The sequence below is a fragment of the Peromyscus leucopus genome, chromosome 7, assembly GCF_004664715.2.
Source record: "Peromyscus leucopus breed LL Stock chromosome 7, UCI_PerLeu_2.1, whole genome shotgun sequence".
NCBI lineage: Eukaryota > Metazoa > Chordata > Mammalia > Rodentia > Cricetidae > Peromyscus > Peromyscus leucopus.
Genome location: NC_051069.1, coordinates 49,455,819 through 49,472,573, shown reverse-complemented (window position 1 = coordinate 49,472,573; position 16,755 = coordinate 49,455,819). Strand labels below are relative to the sequence as shown.

The window sequence follows — 16,755 nt, the reverse complement described above, 5'->3', positions numbered from 1 at the left end:
ATCACACCAGTGTATCAACAGACATACTCATATAGTCCTGAAAGGACTTTAGAGGAAATATCAGCATGATATAGACATAGATTCGATCAAGATAAATTCCCAAATAACTTCATGTAGACCCGGATGACACCACCAAGTTCAGACCGACTAAAATGAGAACTTTTTTTTTTTCATAGATAAATATCTTGAGGCACTCCAGCCTCCGGAAATAAGAGTAATTTTGTAAATTACAATGGTCACCATCATTGCTGCACATGGTTTCCATATAACTTTTTGTTGTTTTTGTTTTTTGAGACAGGGTTTCTCTGTGTAGCTTTGTGCCTTTCCTGGAACTCACTCTGTAGCCCAGGCTGGCCTCGAACTCACAGAGATCCGCCTGGCTCTGCCTCCAGAGTGCTGGGATTAAAGGCGTGTACCATCACCGCCCGGCTTTGTTTGTTTTTATTTTAGCTTTATTATTTTTTCATTTTTAAAGATGCCTGTTTGTTTTCTAGTGAGAGAGCAGGAAAGGATGTGGACTTGGGAGGATGGGAGGAGTTGGGGGAGTGGGAACTACAATCCATGTATATTGTAGGCAAGGAAACTATTTTCATTAAAAAAAATTCAGTAACAGTTAAAAAACTGCTCTGTTAGTCATGTTGGCTTAGTTTTGTTAACACATTAAAAATAAATTCTTACTCTCACTTATGGGATAGTTTTATAACATTTAGCTATGAAAGAATAAAGAAGACACATAGTAAAATGTAAAGGGCACCATATTTAAAAATTTAGAAACAATGGAATTTTATTAAAGGTGGATATTTTTAGTGTATTTTGGTTTTGACATGAAATTTCTCCCATGGAACTTGAACTCAAATGTGGACATTGGTTTTGGAGGTGATACAAACTTTAGGAGACAGTGTTAAGTTGAGTTTATGTTATTAGGGTCATGCCATGGAAGATGTAAGATTGTATATGGTCTGGTTTTGGTCCATTTCCTGTCATGATGTGAGGAAACTCTTCTACCACACCTACCTGTCACCATAATGTTCTTCACATTGGTCTTTGGCAAAGTAAACATTAACAAAATCCTTTGAAACCACAATCCAAAACAACTACCTCAATCTTAATTTGTTTCTGGTGACAATTAGTCACAGTAACAAAAAGACAATCAACAGGGTAAGTTACAATATCTATCTATCTATCTATCTATCTATCTATCTATCTATCTATCTATCTTTATATCTTTATATCTATCTACCTATCTACCTATCTACCTATCTACCTACCTACCTATCTATCTATCTATCTATCTATCTATCTGTCTGTCTGTCTGTCTGTCTGTCTGTCTGTCTATCTATCTATCTATCTATCATCTATCTATCTATATCTATCTATCTATCTATCTATCTCACTTATATATATTGAAAATCTATCTATCTATCTATCTATCTATCTATCTATCTACCTACCTACCCACCCACCCATCCACCCATCACCTATCTATCTATCTATCTATCTATCTATCTATCTATCTATCTATCTTTATATCTATCTTCCTATCTACCTATCTACCTATCTACCTATCTATCTATCTATCTATCTATCTATCTATCTATCTATATGTCTATCTATCTATCTATCTATCATCTATCTATATCTATCTATCTATCTATCTCACTTATATATATTGAAAATCTATCTATCTATCTATCTATCTATCTATCTACCTACCTACCCACCCACCCATCCACCCATCATCTATCTATCTATCTATCTATCTATCTATCTATCTATCTCACTTATATATATTGAAAATTCCAATCAAGACTACAAACATATAAAGGCATGTATTCTACCACTTCCATTTTCCTTCTTAAATATTTTTTAGACAAAGTATACATATTTCCTACATGTTATGCTGAGTATTCGACAAGTAAAGTTTTAACACAAAATAATAACATACAGAAGAAAAATGTATGTTGTGAGAAGTAATTGTGTACCACCAGATGTTTATCAGCATTGCTGGTCTTTGTCTACTACGTCCATTAACTACTACCAAACTCTAGTTATGAGAACATAAATGCCCAAAGAACAAGCTTAATATACACTGGCTGGAAATAGCACTGTGTTTATTTGGTAGTATACAGTGAATGTGTGATTTCCAATACCATATCAAACAGTTCCATCTGGAAATTAACATGCAAGTTACATAAACTGAAATTTTCTCCCCCAAATTTATGATATATAAAATGTTGAACTTTTACTGAAAAAATTTCACATATTAAAGGGATACATGGTTGCATGGAAGACCATTGCTCTAATCCAAGCTCTCAAGAGCAAGAGGCAGTATGATCACAAATATGAGGACATAAAGGATTCAAAGTCAGCCCGGCCTGCATAGTGTACCTCCTTCTCTGAAAAGGTGTGATCACATGGACAGTGCTCACAGTAACGCATGGCCAGTTTGTTACAGCGTCTTCACAACTGCTTCTACTTTCTACAACTGACTAATGAGCATGAACGCTGAAAGCCTGAGTGACAGGTAGGAAGTCCCAAATATGACAGAGGAAATGCCTGTGCCTCACAAGTGCACCGTGACTAAGCCACGTCCCTGGTTCAACCAATTTTAAAAATTCAAACATGCTCTCACCTTCACAAGATGTCATGCTTGCTAACATGTGAGCTTCTGTAATCTGTAGCCTGATGGGATTTCTAATATGTGTGTATATAGCTGAATACTGAAATTCTTGTACTGATGCAGAGCCAGACGAAACGTGGCACCCATACTCCTGTATCACGCTCTTGTGCTTTATTATCTTTTTGTTGTGTTTCTGATGTCAGCTGACTTTCCAGTACTATTTAAAAAGCTTCTGTCATGCTTTACTTTCTGATGGTTTAACAACAACGTGGCGTCTACTGTCATTAAGATTTTCTCATTTTTTTGTGACAGGATTTCACTGTATAGCCCTAGCTGGTCCAGAACACACTATGTTGACTAGGTTAGCCTCAAACTCACAGTGATCCACGTGACGACACTGCCTCCCGAGTGCCAGGATTAAAGGTGTGTACCACCACACCTGGCTTTCCCAATCTTTTGGTTTGGTGTCTTTCTATGCAGCTAAACATCAAGTCCAAATAAGTCTCTGCCAAGATCACCCATACGGGTCAGGATGAAAACCTATACCTGGCCAACTCACTTCCTGTACACGACTGCATCTTTATGAGGCTTTTGATATAGGCTGAGGTCTGACTTAGGTATCAAAGTGTTCTGTGTTATACATATTGATAAAGTCTACCTGTAGGAGCTTTCCTGTCCACTGGATGCACTTTATGGTTTAAAAAAGTGTTCTAGCATTCTTTATATTCAACGGGCCATTCACCTGCACATACTACATGATAGCACGTGGGACTTAACCACATGAAGTCTTCTCACATTCCCTAAATTTACTCGTCTATATGGAAATGAGCTAGAGCAGGGAGTTTTCTCACTTTATTTTCATGGGGTTTTTGCATCTGTATGAATTCACTGATATTAAGTAAGGTCTAATTATATGGTAAAAAGACTTTATGTGTGTCCTCTGATGCCAGTTAGGGCCTGACTTATTGTGTCAAGCTTTTCTGTACTCTTTACATTCAGGGTTTGTCACCTGCATGTGTTTTCAGATGCCGAGTGAGATCTGACTTGGTGTAGAAAGCTTTCTTGCATTCTAGACATACGTAGGGTTTCTCCCCTGTATGTGTTCTCTGATGTCGAGTGAGTTCATACTTGCACTGAAAGGTTTTCCCACAGTCTTTACATTCATAGGGCTTCTCACCTGTGTGATGTCTTTGATGGACAGTGAGTTGTGAGTTACAGTAGAAAGCTTTCCTGCATTCTTTACATTCATAGGGCTTCTCACCTGTATGAGTCCTCTGATGCACAGTGAGGTCTGACTTGCGATAGAAAGCTTTCCTGCACTCGTTACATTCATACGGTCTCTCACCAGTATGAGTTCTCCGATGTCGAGTGAGGTCTGACCTGCACTGGAATGCCTTCCTGCATTCTTTACATTCATACGGCTTCTCACCTGTGTGAGTCCTGTGATGGACAGCGAGTTGTGACTTGCAGTAGAAAGCTTTACTGCATACCTGACATTCATAAGGCTTCTCGCCTGTGTGAGTCCTGTGATGGACAGTGAGCTGTGAATTGCAGTAGAAAGCTTTATTGCATACTTTACATTCATAGGGCTTCTCGCCTGTGTGAGTCCTCTGATGCACAGTGAGGTCAGAATTTCGGTAGAAGGCTTTTCTACAGTCTTTACATTCATAAGGCTTCTCCCCTGTATGAATTCTCAGATGGACATTGAGCTGTGACTTGCTGTAGAAAGCTTTCCTGCATTCTTTACAGTCATAGGGCTTCTCGCCCGTGTGAGTTCTCTGATGCACAGTGAGGTGTGACTTGCAGTAGAAGGTCTTCCCGCATTCTAGACATGCATGGGTTTTCTCACCTCTCTCGAGACGCTGATATCGACTGAAGGTAGACTTAGAATAGAAAGCTTGTCTACATTCCTTACAGTCATATGGATTCTCGCATGTGTGATATCTCTGATTTTTGCTATAGTGTGACTTGAGGTAAAATGCTTCTAAACATACTTCGCATTCATAGGATTTTGTTCCTCGGTGGATTTCTTCATGAATCTTTAGTTCTGCCTTAAGACAGAAGAATTTGTTAAATTCCTCATATTCACATGGAGAATTTATAGGATTTACTATGATGTTTTGCTTATCATGGTTTCTGAATGACATTTCTCACAATTGCTACACTGAAATAATTCTCTCCACTATCTACTTTAGTTCATTTAATGAGTTTAGTCAAAGAATGTTATCTTACATACAGTCTATTAGAAATTTTGCATCCTAATCTGTGCTATGACTTGAATAAGTCATGCCTCATCAAAGGATTTCCTATATTCACTGAGCTCATTAGTGCTCCTCTACAAATGAAAACTTCTGTGTCAATAACACTGACTTTGTAGGTTTTTCCTGATTCAAAACGACATGACTGACTGTATTACGGATACTCAGAAACACAGGGTTTCAAGTACTTTAAAATGGTCAGATTCTTTTGTAGCCTACATCTCACCAGGTTCACTATTGAGAAGCTTGTCCTGCCATAGATTAAGTTCCTGAGGAAACATTCCTAAAATAGTTTCCACTTTTCATGTTTGAAGTTGAAATATGGTTTTGAGGGACTTGGCATTGGATCTCGAGTGGGTAGATGGGTAGGAAGAGGGTCATAACTAGGTAATAAGATGTTGAACTTCCAAAGCAGCAGCTTCTTCCTCACACTCCTGACCTGACAGAAAAGCCTGGTAGCTTCAAAGAAAGGCCTGGCGAGCTGCCAGCAGGGTATCCTGGTGCTGGATCTCCAACAAGTTCAAGGATGTATCAGCACATGTTCACACCGAAGTTATAGTGTATTGGCCACTTGGTCTTTGTTCAAATGGACCAACCCTAGATTAGGGGACAAAGACCCCTCAAGCACCCTTGGAACCCCCAAGTCCTTAACAAGAGGCTGGATTTCAGGCTCCTGGGGCCCCCTGGCTCTACAGAGGTCTTTCTCTGTGGGCCTGCTGTGTTTCCTCACCCCAGTAACCCAGTGACAGCCTTCTTCACCGGTTATCTGTCTGGCGTTCCCCTGAAGCTGGTTGTTGCACCTACAATACTTCCTGCCTTGCCTTTCTTTTTTCTTTCCATTCTTTAACTGGCAGAGAAAATGAACCCAATCAAGACACAGTTTGTGCTCACATCAGCTTTACCTACTTCAACAAGTTCTTCATTTGATGCATTGCTGTTGATTTCAATTTGCCAGAAATGTCTGTCTCCATTTTTCCGGCTGGTCTCAACCAGGCTACTCATTTTGTTGACACCTGAAAATATAAAAATTGTCAATTATCTAGCCGGGCGGTGGTGGCGCACGCCTTTAATCCCAGCACTCGGGAGGCAGAGCCAGGCGGATCTCTGTGAGTTCGAGGCCAGCCTGGGCTACCAAGTGAGCTCCAGGAAAGGCGCAAAGCTACACAGAGAAACCCTGTCTCAAAAAAAAAAAAAAAAAAAAAAAAAAAAAAAAAAAAAAAAAAAAATTGTCAATTATCATGAATTGGACATAAGCTCTGTACAAATCAAACATAAAAGTGAAATAGTGCCTTCTTATCATCACATTTGAACTTTTTCGTTTTGTTTTGTTTGTTTTTGTCTTTGTTTTTAGAGACAGGATTTCTCTGTGTAGCCCTGGCTGCCTTAGAATTCACTCTGTAGACCAGGCTGGCCTTGAACTCACAGATTTGCTTGCTTCTGCCTCCCAAGTGCACCACCACCGCCCAGCTTACGTTTGAACTTTTAAAATATCATCGTATAACTGTGCACATCCTAGTCTTTAATGAATTAGAAAAACACTAAGAGGTAGTGTGGTTCTCTGTTGTACTGCTGCACTGTTGGAATACGGCAATAAAACACCCACGATGGCCAGGAGGTGGTGACACACTCCTTTAATCCCAGCTCTCGGGAGGCAGAGGCAGATAGATCTTTGTGAGTTCGAGGCCAGCCTGGTCTACAGAGCAAGATCCAGGACAGGCTTCAAAACTACACAGAGAAACACTGTCTTGAAAAAACAAAAAACAAACAAACAAAAAACACCCACCACGTCTCAGCTGCAGGGTTTTATATCGATGTCTCCTTCACTCCTCTACCTGTCCTGATTCTGTTTTCCGAATGTATAACGCCATGCCTCTTTCAGATAGGAAACATGGAAACGCTCTTCTACTAACTACCTTAGGTGTTATTAAATATTCTCTCTCCCTAGTACACCATAGATTAGGGGAAAGATTGTTACTATGTTTCAATTAGTGTACTTTGCTTTAATAAAGAACAGCAGGATCCTCCATAGGGCTTTATGGGAATGATTTTTTATGAGATATGCTGCTTGTGGCTTGCCTTTACAAAAAGAATTTTGTTACTTTGTTTTAAATATCTTATGTAACAGTGGCTTAGTATTCATGGAGTTATTCCATTTATGCTTATCACAGAAATTAGTAACATTATCTGATTTTAGACTTTGCTTCATAGAATAATCTTGATTGGCAGTTTGTATTTTCAGGGCTTAAAACACCAAAGACTATACTTTCTGGAACTCAGAGTTTCTGTTAAGAGATCAACTATAATAGTAGACTTATATATCAAAAACAAAAACAAAAACAAAAAAACACCTGGGTGTGGTGGCACATGTCTTTAATGCCAGCATTCTGGAGATAGGGGCATGTGGACCACTTTGAGTTCAAGGCCAGACTGATCTACATAATGTTCCAGACCAGCCAGAGCTACACAGTGAGATCCTATCTCAAAAAACAAACCCAAACAAAACAAACTAAGTACACTTTTTGCTTATAGTTTTCAATATTTTGCCCATATTCTGCCCTCTTGCTGTCTTAACTATAATGAGGAAGTGTTCTCAGTATCTATCAACTTGTTGTTGTAAATGCCATAGCTTTGGACACCTGTCTCCTGACCAAGACTTATACAATATTCTATACTAATTTCATGAAATGTGTTTTCTGTTGACCTTACTCTCAATTCACTGCTTAATATAAGAGTCACCGATTGAAGCTCTCATAAAACTACTCAAGAGCTCTTCAGTATAATAGTGCTATAACTGCTCTGTTTTTTCCCCTTAGTACCATGCAATTGTTACAATTGCTCAAGGTTGTCTTCAAACAAATTCCTGGTATTCTTTCTTCCATGCTCTGTACTTTCCAAAGAGTGTTTCTGTTGTTGTTGTTGTTGTTATTGTTTTTAATTTAGCTTTTCTCTTCCAAGATCTGAGAGTGTATGTTTTTTTTCAGAATCACTCTGCTGAATTCCTCACCTAAGAAGCTGAATTTTCCATGAAAGAGTTAAATTGACCTTGTACATGTGGTTCACGTGGGTGCACATGCAGTGTGTTTGTGTGTATGAACATGTGTGCACACACGAGGAGCTTAGAGGGTGAACCTCAGGTACTGTTTACCTTGTTTGAGACACAGTCTCTCAGTGGAACCTGAGGTTCACCAGTTTATGAGGCAGCTGGCCACGGAGCCCCGGGGTTCTGCCCGTCTCCACCTCCAAAGCCCAAGTTTACAGGCACGGGCCACCAAGCCATGTTTTAATGTCAGTACTTGTGGCTGTAGCCTTGGCAGGCAAGCACTTTACTGACCAAGTTCTGTCTCTCTGGCACTTGACTTCATTCATGTATCCATCTGAACACTCCTGGCTTTTGAGTGATTTCTCTGGTGTTTGGTAACTGCTCAGTGCTTTCTCCTTTTGTCTCCACACACCATACACGCACCTTAGTAAGTCTGACTTCAGAGTCACGCGGCCTGGTTAGAACTGCTCATGTGACATTCGACCCTTCTGTCGTCCTCTTTCTCACTTTTCTTAATAATTCCATAGGCGACACAACTACAGCGCTAATTTTCAGTCAGCTTCTCTGTCTAGTCTTAAATTGAAATCCACATGTGTATTTTATGGCAAATTTGAAAAACAGTCATCACAAAGTAAAAGTGAAATAAATGAAAACTCCTTTAATATTTCCCCCTCTGAAGCCCCATACTCTTCCCTCTGGTCCTGATAAACGTTCTCTGAGCTGTTCGTCTCCTCACCACACGCCATTCCTTTGTTTCACTTTTCACACACTAAGTGGAAGGATCTTAAGAGGAGATGCGTTTGTGTGTGACTAAGTATCACAATGATTGCAAAGACAAGCGCTGGTCAAAGGTCAGTGTTGAGATAATGTCAATAAATCCCTAACTGAAAACATATGGTAATAAAGGGAGGGAGAAAGCACAACCCAAGACCTGGGTAAAGGAACTGAATTATTCCGAAGAGCAGCAGGACAAAGAAAAGGCATTCCTCAACATCAAGAAACTGGCAGAACTTGGGGGAACCTGGATAAAACAAGTGTGTGGTCCGTGAGGCTAGCTGTCCTCAAGTCTGGGTTTCGATGAAACTTGCTGAACAGTCCAGTATGACCAGTATCTGACGGTCTCTGTGTGACTGTCTGCTCTCACGTTGTAGCAATCACTGACCTGCGAGGTTCCAGACTGAGGTGTCTGCTGTGCGCCACGGCCCAAGCCCATGCTCTAAGTTGAAGATCAACTCAGGTTTGGCCATGCAGTGCCCTGCGAATGAGAAGTAATGGACAGATTGTGACAAAGTGCTAGTCAGGAGCACTGATGGAGACAACAGCTATGTCTTAGGAACTGTGCAATGCTCAATGATCAGAAACTTCTTCCTTCCTTCCTTTTTTTTTTTTGATAGATTGGAGGTTAAACCTGTGGCCTTACACATGGGAAGAAAGTATGCTGTCAACTGAACTGTATCCCTCCGCTGACTGGAATGTTGTCCCCAAGTGACATTTAAGTCACGATTTTAAGAAACCTCAAAGGAAGGACTGGATGGTGGCCTGCTCTGAAGGGTGAGGACCTGAGTTCAAGGCCCAGCAGTCATTTCAAGCGCTGGCGGAGCTGCACACACCTTAAGCGCAGGGCTGTCGAGGGTGGACACGGGCGTTTCTGGGAATGGCTAGCTGCCAGCTGAGCTCCAGGTTCAGTGAGAGGCACTGTCTCAGGTGAACAAGGCAGAGAGCAGTCGAGAAGAATGCCTGACATCCTTCTCTGGCTTCCATGGACACCCACATACCTATATGATCACACTCCATATAGTCATACACATACACACACCAAAAAACAAACAAACAAGGAACAAAGGAAGATTCAAGGAAAAAATGAAGAAGAAGACTCAAGGAAATTGGATAGTCTGCTATTTAGGATAAGTTCAACAAAGATAATGTAGTCATTAAAAAAAGAACCACCCAGAAGATTTGGAAGAGAAGAGCTCAACTGATGAAAAAATGGAAAAAGCAGCACTTGGGAGGTGGAGGCTGGTGGATCTCTGTGAGTTCGAGGCCCGCCTGGGCTACAGAGTGAGATCCAGGACAGGCTCCAAAGCTACACAGAGAAACCCTGTCTCGAAAAAGCAAAACAAAACAAAACAAAAAAAAAAGGAAAAGGCAGGAAGACGTGGCAGCTGGAATGACCAACAGAGACAAACGCTGACACAAAGATTGGCCACTTTAAAACACAAAAGGCAGACTAGAGAACTGGAGAGAAGACAGGGTCTAGAGAGACCGCTCCGCAGTTAAGAGCACAAGCTGCTCTTCCGCACCCGTCTGTGACTCCAGTTCCAGCGTATCTAACGCCCTCTTCTGGCCTCCAAGGGCACCAAGCACACAGGGTGCACAGACATGTAAGAAGGTAAGATACCCACATGCATAACATTTTTAAAATAAAATTTAAAAAATATATAGAAACATGGTCCTCCCCCCTTTTTTTTTCTTTTTTTGAGACAGGGTTTCTCCGTGTAACAGTCCTGGCTGTCCTGGAACTCGCTTTGTAGACCAGGCTGGCCTTGAACTCACTGAGCTCCACCTGCCTCTGCCTCCCAAGTGCTGGGATTAAAGGCATGCACCACCACTACCTGGCAACATGATCCTTTTAAGAAAACAAACATTTGCATTATTTATGTTCCAGAAGAAAAGGGAATAGGTATAAAAATAAAAACAAAGATAGGCGTATGCAATGGACCCTAATAGATTTAGAGCAACAAATCATTTTGTCTCACATTACATCCAAACTAGCAAAATTCTGAGACAAAGAGAATCCTAAAACCACAAAGAAGGAAGCCTAAAGTTGCTCCTAAATGAACACCTATGTTACAGCCGGGTTCTCACCTGTCCCTTTACATACTGGCCATAACAGTGATTTCAAATCCAGACATGGGGGTTGGGGATTTAGCTCAGTGGGTTGGGGATTTAGCTCAGTGGTAGAGTGCTTGCCTAGCAAGCGCAAGGCCCTGGGTTCAGTCCTCAGCTCCAGGAAAAAAAAAGAAAGAAAGAAAAAGAAAAAAAAGAAAAAGAAAAAAAAATCTTAAAAAAGATCTTAAAAAAAATATTTCATCAAATCCAGACATGGACACAGATGCCAATGGCAGATCCAACATCCCCAACAAATAAAGATGTAAATAATCTCTACAGAATAGAAAGTGGAGCAGATTAAGATATAACTATCACAATATGACCATGTGTGACTCATACCAGAGACACGGTACTTCCATATAGAAACGAACAAGCATCCAACACTCTGTACATTAAGAATCAAAACAAAATCCATGCATACTTAGTATGGGTCAAAAATGGACTCCAGAGACCAGGTGGGGAGGTGCTGGTCATGAGTCTGCCATGCACCTCCTGCTAATTAGCAGGAAACGCTCAGGAACGAGCTGACTGGAACATACTTGGCCTGGGTACTGAGGTGTCAGCCTCTATCTATCTCTGCTGCTACTAACAAGAGCTGAGAAGTCTTGCTCCTCAGTGTGTTTCCAGCTCTGAGGCTCCTCCTCTACAGAGGATCCAAGGGAAAAGGCCAAAAAAGAATGCCAAAGAAACCTCTGACCTCCTGGAGCTAAAACACACTTTCCTCCTTTGGAGTTCCTTCCCCCATGGCATCAGCGGGCTGGGAAGGTGACAAGCACCAGATTCTCAACAAAGGCTTCAGAACTTACATTCAGAAAGGAAGTTCTCTTGAATTAATCATTCTGTGAAACCTGGGTATTTACATGCTACGGAAAGGGACCAGATCCCTTTCATACCATAGACAGAGATCAACTAAATGGATCATAGAATTTAATTTAAGACCTGAAACTAAAACTCAGGACAATGATGCTCGTGGAGCCTTTTGATATTTGCCAATCCAGCCTACAGAAGCAAAATCACCAGATGAGATTACATCAGACTAAATGTCATGACTACTGCATGCCTAGAATGAGGAAATACTGGCAAAGTATTTACTCAGCAAGCAGTTAACTTCTAGAATATATACAGATTTTACTCACTAAACACAGAAAAGGAAAGAGCTCATTAAATCTGAGCAAATACCTAAATTGGTATTTCCCAAACATGGCTTACAAATACATTTACAAATAAAAAAAGAAAGAGATTTTCCCAAAATGACCTCTCACTGAACTGTAGAGAGAACGTTATTTTTACAATACAAAATAAAAAATGTTAGAAACCTACACAAACAGGTGGTAGCAATATATATTAGTGCAGCCACGTGAAAATACAGAATGGTGGCCCTGAGAACTGGACCCAGAACGACACTGACACTGTCCCACTGTCGGCGAATACAAAGAAAGGACATCGTGTGTGCAGGGAATGTGCACAACAGTATTGAGAGCCGCTGGCAGCGGAAGTCCATGGAGTATCAGCATGACAGCTAGAGGTCAGAGGTCAACCTACCAGAACTGAGGGTCCTGTTAGAGGAAACCATCACACAGTGTAGCTAGAGTTTTCCTGCCTTGCCCACGGTCAGGACAAATCTTTGTCACCCGCCAGTCCCACAGCCGCTCAGACCCAACCAAGTAAACACAGAGACTTACATTGCTTACAAACTGTATGGCCGTGGCAGGCTTCTTGCTAACTGTTCTTATATCTTAAATTAATCCATTTTCATAAATCTATACCTTGCCACGTGGCTCATGGCTTACCAGAATCTTCACATGCTGCTTGTCATGGCGGCAGCTGGCAGTAACTCCCTTTCCCTTCCTGTTCTCTCAATTCTCCTCTCTGTTAGTCCCGCCTATACTTCCTGCCTGGCCACTGGACAATCAGTGTTTTATTTATTGACCAATCAGAGTAATTTGACATACAGACCATCCCACAGCACACAGGCATTATGGAATTACTGCCTTTTGAATGAATTGGCTGTCTCTTGTTGTAAACTTCATGTGCATTAACAGCTATGATTCTCCCCATTTACTGTGCGTTTCCATGTTAAATGTACGTGTAATCTCATGATTGCGTTTCAATCTTGGGCACAACTTTCCCTATATATTTGGGGTAACTGAATAACTGTTCCCTGCTGTGTTGATTTTTCATAACATATATCTGGCCAGGGCCATTCTCCGGACAAAAGTATTTCAGCAAAGATACCTTTTTCCAAGGACAAAACTGCACATAAACATTCGCTCCTCTCACTTACAGATAAGAGAAAAGAACCACTAACAATTAAATCCTCAACCCCTTACCTTCACCCTGGGTTATTTACACAAGACCCTAACTTAAGAGATTTACTGCTCACATTCCTGGGATGATGTTTTAGCCACTTGCTAGTTACTGAGTTAAGGCAATTACTTCCCACTGACCCAAGGAGATTGCCTACAAGGCCAGGCAGGTGATAGGCGCCCAGCTTCTTTCTTGTGCAAATTGAGTTTTAATTCCTCCTCAGTCAGGTGCTGTTCCTAGATTCCCTAACTGGTCTTAGCCTTCAGTTGACCCGACCAGAGAACTCCCTTTAGTCACTCCCCTTTTGGGTTGTAATTGGAAGCTGACAATTATTGCTTTATGTGTGGATCCTTATCACCCATCTCTGTGACCCTGAAAACTTCAAGCCTCGAATTGCTTTGCCAAAGAATTACTGCATATGTATATATGCTGGTTCTCTGAGAGCACTAGAGAGGAATGATTGAGAAGAACAAAGATGAGGACAAGATGGGAAGAACTAGATAGAGATGAGAGAACAGCAGGAGGGACTGAGAGCTGGAGGGACCGAGAGGAGCTAAGTATGAGAACAGAAAAGAAACTGTGCAGATAGAATTGACTTAGAAGAATACAGTGAATGGACTAGAGAACTCAGTGTGTTTAGATTCTTTGAATATCCCTCAGATTAGAATCCTCAGCTTCTATTCTGGACTCTGTTAGAAATCCCCTCAAGGCAGGCACTTGGGGGGAATTCGTTACAAAAGCATTCTTCAACAAAGGAATGTCAGGAGAGAAATGTGGCACATATAAATTTAAAATAACAGAACATTCTGTCATAGGGACAGGCACACAGGGCATTCTGTTATGCTGTAGTGTGGCTATTATTCTGGCTTGAAATGATTGGCACCATCTTAATACACAGGATGATCTTGGCACAAAGTCACGGCAATGTAATGAAAACTACGGAGCACATCTCTAGGCTACGGATGGCACAGGATTGGGAACATTCCCTTACAAGACTACGTGAATGTCTCTGCTCAGAAGCCGTCCTGGGGGCACTTTTGCCAACTGTAGGCTGGTAAAACTGTAAGTAAAAACTAACTAGGGTTGGAGGTTTTTTTTTTTTTTTTTTTTTTTTTTTTTTTTTTTTTTTTTTTTTTTTTTTTTTGCTTTTGTTTTTTGTATTTCTGAGAATCACATTTACTATCTAAATAAATGTGATAAACTCATATATTCACCAAACATTGATGAAATCTTTCTTTGGGCAATAAAACTCCATCCATATTTGGAGCAAATACATTTTTCCTCTGTCTCTCCAGGAAAGTTACAATATGCCGATGAAATATGTCAGACACAGAATGAAAAGTCCTCCACGTTCTCATTATACTTGTAAACTAAAGATGGCTTCAAACAGTTAAACAATAGCTCCTACTGTGAGAAAAGATACAGAGGATGGAGAGATGGAAAAGAGAAGGTAAGTATTAATGGGGCATGTTAGGAGGGGAGGAATAACCTAAGTTCTACAATACTATTGTACACATATGGATGACACCAACTGAATATTTCAAAGTAACATCAGAGAGATTGTAAATGCTCCCAATACAAACAAGTCACTCCAGAGCTGATCCACCATCAGTTAACACCAATCAGATCATTGCACACTGTGAGCTCATCACCAAGCTAAACTGTTCTTCACAAATGTATATCATTGCCAAGTCAATTCAAATGTACAATATCAAATTAGCATTAAAAGTAAGCAACCATTCTACAATCGGTACCTCTGAGAATTGCAGGAGCCACTCACCCAGGGACACCAGGCTGCTGTAGGTCTCCAGCATCACGTCCTTGTAGAGGGTCCTCTGGGCCGCATCCAGGCCCTGCCACTCCTCCCAGGTGAAGTCCACGGCTACGTCCTCAAATGACACCAGCACCTAGAATGACAAATCTGTCTTCAATCTAAATTGTCCTCAGCCTTATAAAAATATCTCAGATGAAAAGTGGTCATGCATGGAAAATGTTTTAAAAGCCCTAAATAGTAGAAACTTGATTTTTTTTCCTTTATCCATAAACACAAACAATAAATATCTGTACATATCTCAGGCTCTTCTGAAAAGCACACATGGATTGACAGACTTCTATGTTCTGTATAATTCAGAGAACAACCATATAAATGAGTTTGGAACACCATGGCACACTCAAATGTGAGCTCTACATTGGGCCAGTGTACTATAGAATTAGAAAACAATTCCAAAGCACTAACATGACCCCGAAGACAGAAAGACAGGTGACCTAAACTCTGCTAATCCAACCACGTGAGTCCATCTAGAGCACAGAAAAAACGTGGGAGCTCTACACACAATGTGTGTTTCCACTGGCTTCATCCCAAGGGTTCAGGGCAGCAGAGGGGGAAACTCACAGAATTTGTCCCTGGAAGGGAACTTCATGCAAGGTTTGCTTACTGCTGTTGCCAATAGTCAAGCTTTTATCCAACTTGCCCCAAGGAGTGAACAGGGCAGGATGAACAGAGAGCTCTGCAGCCTGGAGATCTTAGCCCTTCCTGAGGCTGGTGCCCTCCTTACTTTACGGAAATCTCCTTTGCTCTGAGTCCCTCAGCTTGATCAGCCACTTTGAGGGAATACAGGCTAAACTCCCAGCTCTGGAGGACAGGGACCTGGCACATGCCAATCTCCTGGATCTCAGAGAAACAACGATTTCAGGGGATCAGGTAACCACTTCCATGGTCTCAGCTCCCTAGCAGTATTACAGAAAAGGAGACAACGACACAGACCACTGAGATTTCTTTGGTGGCTCAGCTGTGTGGGTCTTGAACATGAATGTTGCAGTGGTGTTACCATGCCTGCAAGGTTTGAGGGGGAACTCAATCCACAGGCATTCTGACAAGGGTTCCGAGTCTGTGAAGGAAGAAGCACAGACTATGTGGAAGGAAGCCAACAAATGGTCTCAGCTTGGCTCTCATGTGAAATGCTCATGAGCAGTTATACCATTCTTTACAAGTCCTTTTCTCCAGTGCTGAGAAAATGAAGACAAAATATCAACTGTATAAAATGCACCAGGAGAAACAAATACTTGATAAGAATGTGGGAAGAGGGAGTTAGTGCATGGGAATGCCTGCAGAGAGGTAGAATCTGAGGATTTTGTTCCCAGACACAGCAAGTGCTAGAGCTGATGGTCAGAGCTCTGGATTTGACAGCTTGCTTCCTACATATATGCAAGTCCCAGGGGAAAACAGGGGAGCCATAGGGGAGAAGTGGGGCAACACAGAAAGACGAAGGATTAACAGACACGGGACGAAGAAGGCCCTCGCTCTGCATTCTATCAGGGAGTCAGAAACTGACAGACAACCAACAAAATTTCCAAAAGAGAGATTCTTAGCCTAATGATACCTCCATCAATATGTAAGTCCTCAGGGTGTATGCCAAGGAGTGCTTGCTATAACTGGGTCATGTGGGAGAGCTGTTCTCAGCTTTTTGAGAATTCACCACACGGGTTTCCACACTGGTTACACCAGTTTGCATTCCCACTCTGGTGAATTAGGATTCCCCGTTCTCTGCACCCTGGCCGACATTTGTTGTCAGCGGTTTCCTTGATCTGGAGTGAGATAAAAACTCAAAGAAGTTTTAAATAGCATTTCCCTAATTACTAAG

At 41.3% G+C, this 16,755-nt stretch overlaps 1 protein-coding gene across 1 annotated transcript in view; it reads right to left on the bottom strand.

Annotated features, from left to right (window-relative positions):
• Positions 1-2,094: 2,094 nt before the first annotated feature.
• LOC114695256 (zinc finger protein 39-like) overlaps positions 2,095-16,755 on the bottom strand; it is a 37,341-nt gene continuing 22,680 nt past the window's right edge. Inside the window, exons 4-7 of the mRNA XM_037207673.1 lie at positions 14,895-15,021; positions 9,081-9,173; positions 5,785-5,891; positions 2,095-4,671 (exon numbers count right to left, since the gene is read on the bottom strand). Of these exons, the coding sequence (XP_037063568.1) occupies positions 3,616-4,671; positions 5,785-5,891; positions 9,081-9,173; positions 14,895-15,021 (1,383 nt within the window). The 3' untranslated portion in view covers positions 2,095-3,615. The remainder of the gene's footprint in view (positions 4,672-5,784; positions 5,892-9,080; positions 9,174-14,894; positions 15,022-16,755) is intronic.